The sequence below is a fragment of the Mus caroli genome, chromosome 15 (genome assembly GCF_900094665.2).
Source record: "Mus caroli chromosome 15, CAROLI_EIJ_v1.1, whole genome shotgun sequence".
NCBI lineage: Eukaryota > Metazoa > Chordata > Mammalia > Rodentia > Muridae > Mus > Mus caroli.
In genome coordinates this window covers 77,296,387-77,305,515 of record NC_034584.1, presented here as the reverse complement: position 1 = coordinate 77,305,515, position 9,129 = coordinate 77,296,387, and the positions used below count along the sequence as shown (strand labels likewise).

General features: G+C 51.6%; 1 protein-coding gene across 6 annotated transcripts in view; it reads left to right on the top strand.

The window, feature by feature from the left end:
- Arfgap3 (ADP ribosylation factor GTPase activating protein 3) overlaps positions 1-8,080 on the top strand; it is a 48,719-nt gene extending 40,639 nt beyond the window's left edge. For all 6 annotated transcript variants that reach the window (XM_029469989.1, XM_021183537.2, XM_021183535.2 and 3 more), the window contains exons 13-16: positions 889-1,012; positions 2,076-2,166; positions 5,780-5,901; positions 7,029-8,080. In XM_029469989.1, the coding sequence (XP_029325849.1) occupies positions 889-1,012; positions 2,076-2,166; positions 5,780-5,901; positions 7,029-7,046 (355 nt within the window). In that variant the 3' untranslated portion in view covers positions 7,047-8,080. The remainder of the gene's footprint in view (positions 1-888; positions 1,013-2,075; positions 2,167-5,779; positions 5,902-7,028) is intronic.
- Positions 8,081-9,129: the final 1,049 nt, after the last annotated feature.

The following is a 9,129-nucleotide window of genomic DNA, read 5'->3' as shown; positions in this document are numbered from 1 at the left end:
TGTGTCTGTGTGTGTGGTCCTGGGCATATATGTATAATATACACATGTGGGCCAGGGAGCTGTGTCTGTGTGTGTGGTCCTGGGCATATATGTATGGAGATGTGTATACCTGCATATGTATGTGTGGGGCTAAGAATATGTGGGCATGGGTGTATATGTGGGGGACTGATATCTGGAGGCCAGAGGGTGTAGTGGATAAAACCCAGCGCCTGACGCCTGCTTGCCAACCACACTGTACTGAACTATACTTGTGCCCTCTTCAATTTAATTGTATGCTTTATTTTGAGGCAGTGTTTCACAGAGTTGCCCAGGCTAGCCTCAAAATTGGCATCCTCCTGCCTCTGCCTCAGATTACAGCTCATGCCACCACATTAGCACCGATTCAGTTCTCATAATTTCAACTAACATATGGCTGTGTAGTGACCATCAAGAACAAGGCACAGGGCATTCTGTCGCCCCCAAGTTCCTTGCTCTGTCTTCAGCCACAGGCCACTGCCCGTTTGGTTTTTGATTGTCCTGTGCAGGAAGACGCTGTGTGGACTATTTGTCCCATAACTGCCTTTGCCCATCTGGCTCTGAACTCTGTCACCTGACTGCAGAGTCTCAGGTTGGGGTGGTCCCCACAGCTCACCTGCTGAAGAGCTTCCTCTACAGTTGATGGCAGGAGGCCATCATTTATTGTCCACACAAGGGACTTTACACATGGAACCTGAGGTTGCCCCATAACTGGGATGTCCCTGTTAGCCCCATGCAGTTTATACGCTGTGTGATAGATTTGTCCTTGTGCACTCAGTGTAGTGTTTTCTAACATAGCTGAGTTGCAGGACTCCATACTAGTGGAAGTGTGAACTGAGTTTGCTTTACCACAGCTTGCTGTGTTTTCTGTAGGCCCAGTGCTCGCCGGAAGCCAGAATATGAGCCCATTGGCAGCACAGATGAAGCCCAGAAGAAGTTTGGCAACGTCAAGGCCATCTCCTCAGACATGTACTTTGGAATTCAAGCCCAGACAGATGTAAGAGCACAGAGAGCTCCTACAGTGACCATGAGAACCAGGAAGGAAGCTTCGCTGTGGGGACCGTGTGAGGACAGGCTGCTGAGAGAGAAGGGACCTGGCCAGAGACTCCCAGGCCTGCCTGAGGCACCCGAGAGACTGAGGAGTCAGGGACCCCAGCTCATTGCTGTCCTACCTCTCTAGAGAAAACAGCATCAGCCAGTGGCTTTTGAGTAAACTTAGGAGGTTTTTATGTGGCAGCAGTTGCTTTTCATCAGCTTAGCCACAGTGAAATGCAGCCTGGATGTGTTGTGGGCAGATGCTGCGTTGCCCAGCTGTCCTGTCTCAGGAGTCTGGCTAAGCTGAAGCTAAGCCCTCTTCCTTTTCCTCCAGTGCTCAAATGCAGGGAGTGGTAGTTGGGGTGGGGATCTGAACTCTGACTGCTCATTTGTTCCCTGGGGTGCTGGTTTGTCTCAGAGCAGAGGCCTCATGGCCAAAGGGATTCCTCCAACACTTAAAACTGATAGGCCGAAGGGCAAGTCTTGGAAGAGCACTTGCCTAACATACTGAAAGCAAGTGTGGGGTTCCAATATCAGTACCACCCCACACCCACACACATAGATATACACACACACACATATATACACACACATACACACATGCACACACGTACATACACACATATACATGCATGCACATACACATACATACACATACACACACACATATATACACTCACATACACACATACACACATATACATGCATACACACACATACACGTATACACATATATACACACACATACACACCCACACACATACACCCTTGAAGCCATTCAAATTGATGTGCTAAGTGGTGTGGGCATTTCTAAGGAATAGCGAGAGCAGTGTGTGAACTCTGGCTGCCCCTCATACTGATCATAATGACAGTGATGTGGGATGTTGCCCTACCCACCTGTGACCTCCATCATCTCCAGGCCCTGGCTTGGGGTGACCTGGGAGGTGGAGAACCAAGGGAACAAGCCCACCCCCATCTCTCTTCAGCAGTTCTTGGAGTCTGACTCTGCCTCTATTTCTGCCTAGTTCGAAACCCGGGCGCGGCTGGAGAGGCTCTCCACCAGCTCCTCCATAAGCTCTGCAGATCTTTTTGATGAGCAGAGGAAGCAGACTGCAGGTGAGAGGCTCACCAGGGCTCCAGGACATCCACAGCCCCAGCGCACGCATCCCCATAGGACCTTCCCTTCCCAAGATTCCACACCTAGTACCCTACGCCTTGTCCCTATGTGAGCAACGAGAGCTGAGGTGTCCCCTGAGATGGAAGTCTTGCCGTTTATGCCACAGTGCCCCTGTCATTTGGCAACTTAGTATCAAGGTCATTGTTCATAGAGGTGGCAGGGGTTCCTGTGACCTGTGAGATGCCAGCCACTGGCTAGTTGGCCTCTGTCTCCTGCCTGTGGAGTGGTTGACCTGAGATACTGTGTACAGTATCAGTCCTGGAGTGAGTCCCAGGAGCCACCTCACAGGCCCTGAGCCCTCAGGACGCACAGGTAGGAAGGAGTGAGTAACTCTGAAAAAGACTCGGTACAGCTTGGGAATGGACAGGCGGAGAGGAAGGGCCTGGCTGCATTGCCTGCTACATCTCTGCACGGGGCGTCTGGTCATCCCCGGGCTGGAGTCCACCCAGGAGCTCAGAGTAAGCCCTTCACTGTCTGGACAGAGCTGTGCCTTCTGCATTGACCTCTGTACCCCCTATCCCAGAAGGCCTGCATGAACACCGCGCACAGCCCACCAGGCCACAGGGCGAGCGTGAAATGGCAGCAGCCTTTGAGGTCGTTTCAGGAAAAGAACTAAGAGGAAGAGATCTCAGGCACCAGCGTTGCAGGCTGAGTGCTCTCTGTACGCTGGATTGCACACTTCACAACCTGACTGGCTTTGGTGTGCAGAAGGCCTGAGCATCTGTGTAGGGTAACCATCCTGTGTAGGGTAACCACACCATCTGTCAGACATGTGGATCAGACATGTGGATTGGAAGCAGCTTCCACAGAGGAGGAGTAGGGTAGTCTCGATTCTCTGGCACTTTCTGTGTGGAGGTTTGGGCCTTAGATACAGCAGCACTAACCAGCTTCCTGGGCTTAAGCCAGGAGAGCCATTCTAGGCTGCAGTGTGCTGGCAAGGTGGCTGCAGGCTGGTGCCTGACAGGGCAGAGGCTGCTGTTCTTGGTCAGTCACTGCCCAGTGAAGCTTTAGCTAAAGCCACCCTGACTCCTGGCTTCAGTCTGACCCTCACATCCTAGCCTTCTGTCAGGCCAGCTTCCTGCTGAGATGTGACCCTGGCACAAAGGCACTCAGCCTCCTCAAGGTCTCCCGGCAGAGCGCCTGCCCTGGCAGTATCAGAGCCAGTCAGACAGCTCAGTCCCAAGACCAAGGCTGTTGAAGTCTCTGAATGCTTTTCTAAAGAATTTCCTGGAACATTTACTCCAAAACATTATTGTTATAAAAACAAAGCAAAACAAAACAAAAAGAAGAAAAGAAAAAAACGAGAGAGCTCTTTGAAGGGAACACACCCTTCTGCCCTGCACATGGTTACAGAGCTCAGGCCAGCTCAGACTTCCTCCTGCCCCAACCACAGAACAAAGGTCCACTGAACTCTGATCCTGGGCCCATAGCAACTCAGGGTATTGTGAGGTACTCCCTAGGACGCCAGGCCACCCCTGACTGTGGCAACTCTGGCGACTATGGCGACTATGGCTAGCTGTCTGCCTTGAGCAGAGCTTGCCCCTCTACTGAGCTCAGGTAGGTGGGACTGTTGTGGCTGCCTGCCTGAACCCCCTTACCCCGCCTCCTAGCTGCTGGATAGCCTTACAGAGGACTACTCATTCTATAGACCAGGCCGGCCTCGAACTCGGAGATCTGCCTGCTAAGTACTCCTCATTTGGCATGCATGCATGGCTGCAAAGAGTCTATGCTAGTGTTGGAAGCAGGTCTGTGTGGCCTCATCCCCATCACTAGCAGGGGTCAGATCAAGCAGGCTGGGGTTCATGGCCCATGTATGTGCTTCCTGGGAAGTAGATGCTCTATGAGGCGTGACTAGACATCGTGCATGGTACTCAGGGCTGATCCCTGGCAGAGAAGGTTGAAAGACTGAGTGGGAAGCGCGGAGATCATCAGAGCCACCAGCACAGCAGGGCCAGGGAGTGTGTGGGCTGTGGTCTGGGCCCTGTGTGGGAAGGATAGAGTGCTCAGGGCCACAGATTCGAGAGTAGGGGAAACTGTGACAGCCATGTTAGGAAAAGGCTATTTCCCACTTCCCCGCTTATCCCTTGGTGCTTTTAGCATGTAAGAGTGTGTTGTATGTATGTGTGTATGTGTGTGTGTGCACCTGTGCACGTGGAAGACAGAGACTGGTAGGAATCTTCCCCCTTCACTCTCCACTCTCCATTCTTTAAGGCAGGTCTCTTAATTGAACCCAGAGCTCACAGATCAGACTAGTCTAACTGGCAGGTTGCTCTGGGAGATCTGCAGTCTCCTCCCTTCAATCTGGAATTACAGGTGGGCTGCCACGCCTGTCATGCACTATGATCCAAACTCCTCCTCACACTTGATGAGTTCTTTATCCACAGAGCCATCTCCCCAACTGCCCCCCCCCCCCAGTGTCTCTTTCAAGGACAGATTGTTCCAGTGTAACATAACATATGGCCCCACATCCGGAACCACCCTCTTGCTGAGCTGCCTCCATGCAAAGTTGGCTCAGGGGCCAGGCGTGCAGCCTGTGTGAGCATGTGGGCATGCGGGCCTGCAACTCCGGGCTCAGTGTGTTCTTAGGCCTTTGCCTGCAAGCTCCTTACCCATGCTCTCAGGTGGCAGCACCCTGAGGGCCAGATTCTTGCTCACTCACTGACCTATGACATTAGCACATCGGAGGCTGCAGTGCCTGTCTCAGACAAGTACCTGCCCGTGTTTTGAACCCTGTGACATTCGCCATTTGTAAAGCCATAGGCTTTTCTCTTGATTGGTCTCACTTCTGAGAATTTGGCTCATAATGTTAAAGAAGGGGAGGGGCAGCCCTGAGTGCTGGATGTCGCCCAGGCTCCTTGTCTGCAGCCCCTCCCATGGTCCAGGCCTTTCGGATTGTTTGCGCTCTGTCCTTCCCTCATCTTGGCTGCCCCCATGCCCCCATGCCCCCTTCTCTGGAAGTTCAACCCATGTGCTAGAGCCCTGTCCTTGGGCGAATGTCCTGTCCTTGTGCCTAGTCACCAGCTTTCAGCTTGGCTCCTTTGACCTCCCTAGTTCTCCCCTCTGGCTGCCCTGAACCTGTGGACACACCTCAGGCCTCTACGTGCTTGTACCTCACTCAACGTCAGGGGTGAGGCACCTGGTGACCTGACTACAACAGTTCTTTCATGGGGAGCACCCATCTTTTTCTGTGCCCTTGGCACTTGACAGAGCCCTTGCATGTGTCTGTTGAATGAATGAGCGAATGTATAGAGAATGGATGGAGCCTGCCTGCTGCCCTTCCCAATACCTCCAGTACCCCATGGCCAGTGCTGGACATGGTGATATGCCTGATTCCAGTTTGAGCCTTTAGAGTCACTGGACAGAGTCCCTTGTTGCCCTTGCTGTGGTGGCTGAAGGAACTGTGTGCTGTGACCAATACTTGCCACTGCCCTACTGCAAGGTCCCTCTCTCTGGACACAACTGATGCCTGGAAGGAGGCAAGAGAGTAGGGTGGGTTCACTGGGCTGCACATGCCCTTAGAAGAGGGCCAAGCTGACATCTCTCTGTGTGCAGGAAACTACAACCTCTCCAACGTGCTGCCCAATGCCCCGGACATGGCGCAGTTCAAGCAAGGTGTGCGCTCCGTTGCTGGAAAACTTTCTGTCTTCGCCAACGGGGTCATGACGTCCATTCAGGTGAGTGAGGCAATGCTGGAGCTCCTGGGGTCCTGGAGCTGCCGCTGGGGGCTGGGGGCTGTGCTGCAGAGTGACCCAGGCATCATGAAAGCCTGGCACGGTGAAATACACTGTAATATTGTCTATATATCACAGCCACTGGGGGCTGAGGCAGGAAGATCATGAATTCAAGGGTTGTCTGGGCTGAGACCCTGCCTCAGGACAGTGTTTTCTTTTTTGTTTGTTTATTTGTTTGTTTCTAGACAGGGTTTCTCTGTGTAGCCCTGGCTGTCCTGGTACTCACTTTGTAGACCAGGCTGGCCTCGAACTCAGAAATCCGCCTACCGCTGCCTCCCGAGTGCTAGGATTAAAGGCGTGCGCCACCAACACTGACAGTGTTTTCTAAGTTCCTACTGGAATTCATATATTTCTGGAGATTCTGTTTTAAAAAATTTAGATTCATTTATTTTGTTTTATTGATATGAGTGTTTTTGCCTGCATGTGTGTACATATGTATGCATGCCTGGCCTCACAGAAGGGATTAAGTCCCCAGAACTGTAGTTATAGGTGGTTGTGAGCTGCCATGTGGGTGCTGGGAACTGAACCCAGCTCTCCTGCAAGAGCAACAAGTGCTCTAAACTACAAAGCCATCTCTCGGCTCCACAGAAGATGTGGACACCACCCACTATCTCCCTGTTCTGGGGTAACCCTTGTAGCATTCTGCTGTCTTGTTTTACCCCCCACCCCCCAGTCAGGGTCTCTCTGTGTAGTCTTGGCTGACCTGCAGCTTACTATGTAGAGATTCCATGGCTCTGCCTCCTGAGTGCTGTGATTAAAGGTACACGGCACCGTGCCCAGCATTTTCTTTGAAGCAGGGTCTCACTATGCAATCCTTAGTCCAGCCTGGGAGCCCTAGGCCTTGGGCACCCCTTACAAGGTGTAATCCCGGGCAGGTCTCCAGGCCCCACTTGCCCTCCTGGCCATGGAGAGACCGAGGCAGTGCTGGCACCACTCAGCTGCTCTTTATGCAGAGACTGTGGCCAGTGCCAAGAGCCAGGTGTCCTTCATCAATAGCAATCGCACCGTGTGTGCATGGCAGGACACAGATGCAGTGTATCGGTAGTTAATGTTGGTCTGGTTCCCTTTAGGATCGCTACGGCTCTTAATCCTGGTGCCAGGCTGTCCAACCTGGTAAAACTCCACTTCAGATGGACCTGAGACCACATCTGGCTGCGCCGACGCCCCAGCTGCTTTGCGGGCAGGCTCTACTAGTTGGCGAGGCACCTGCACATTTCTGAGTGTCCGTGTTTCCTTTGAGACATCCCCATATCTATGTAGGTGGGATTTTGCTTTCATTTCTGGTTTAAATTAGCTCCTTGTGTCCTTGCTTTATCTTTGGGGCATCTTTAGTTCCAAGAACCGGAAGCCCGAGCTGCAGGCTCCTCCCACCTCTCTCCAGGCTGGGAGCCTTCACCTGGAGCCACGAGAGCATCCATGGACTGTGGGCTCAGGGCCACGGCACCAGCTGGTGCTGGCTGGGCCAGGGAAATCAATCCCCAGCGCTTACTTCTCACTGCAAAGGAGCAAAACAACAAAAACAAAAACAAGACCAGAAGTGCCCAGCCCCTTGCTGACAGATTGCTTCATGTGTGTCCCCACACAACAAGATTTCACACAACACACACTTAAAGCCATCTGTCACTCTGTAAGTTATTTTGTACATTCTCTACTCTTAAAAGTGTCCCCCAGTCAGTTCTTTTAACAACCTGAGCTTCTATGATGCCAAGGGTGTTCACTGCGACCTGGGAATAAACATGGTGTCGCTGCCCTGTGAGAGGAAGATCGGGGCCATCCCAGGGCTCCCAAGTACACTCAGAGAAGTCAGCAGTACCAGGAGCTCAGGCTGAGAAGACAGCAGTGCGGCTTCAGGACGAAGCTCAGAGCCAGGGAGAGGGCGATTATAATTGGGTAGTTTTGTTAATATTTTTTTACCTTGTCCTTGATATTCCAAAAGTTACAGGGTGGATGTAAATCAATAAAGTCATTTGGCTGTGTTTTAGACAGCACCAGAATATATTGTTCAGCGCAGTAAAATATATTTGGAATTTGATGAACCAAAAATGTGATTTCAGATGACTATTTTGTGACTTTCTTAAAAGGTCTGATTTGTAGACTTCTAAATATAATACACAGCACAGCAGACGGTTGCCTGTGTTGTCATTCCTCAAGAGCCTTTGTAACGTATCACTGTACAGCGGGCACTGGGTGACTGCCGCTCCCACTCGCTGGTCACACCCATGGTACCTACAGGTGACACTGGCAGCCAGCCTTCCCCAGCACACTGGAGCCAGCATGGCGGCACACACTGTAGCATCAATACTAACTCAGTGGCAGAGGAATCTGTCCAGACCCCATCCAGAGCGAGCCCTGTGTGCATCCCCATGTGCCCTGTGAGCACTATCTGGCTCTGGCCCACGCAGCTGGACCTCTGCCCCAGCGTGCTGATCTCTCCCCAAGCCTGGCGCCTCTTACTGGGCAGAAGCTTCGGGGTGCTTAGCATGTCCAGATGTGTGTGCAGTGAGGACACAGTCCACTCAGCTGGTGGCCAGCACTGCCTGTCTGGAGTCCCTGTCTGTGATATCTGAGGGGGTGGGGGAGTACAGTAAGAGGCTGTGGCTAAGCAGTGAAAACCCTTAGGTTCCATCACCACACCAACATTTATAAAGCTGGCTGGATTTAGAGGAGTTCTTTTGTTGTTTCTCCGTTATTTATTTACTTATTTTATTTACTTCATGTATGAGTGTTCTATCTGCCTGTACACCTGCGTGCCAGAAGAGGGCGTCAGATCCCATTACAGGTGGTTGTGAGCCACCATGTGGTTGCTGGAAATTGAACTCAGGACTTCTGGAAGAGCAGCCAGTGCTCTTAGCTTCTGAGCCATCTCTCCAGCCCTTTAAAGCTAGTTGTGGCCCACAACCATCTGTAGTAAGATCTGATGCCCTCTTTTGGTGTGCCTGAAGACAGTTACAGTATACTTACTTATAATAAATAAATAAATCTTAAAAAAGAAAAGAAAAGAAAAAGGGCACTGACTGCTCTTCCAGAGGTCCTGAGTTCAGTTCCCAGCAACCACATAGTGGCTCACAACCATCTGTAATGGGATCTGGTGCCCTTTTCTGGTGTGTCTGAAGATTGTTAAGGTATGCGCCTATACAATAAATAAATAATTCTTAAAAAAAAAAAAAAAAA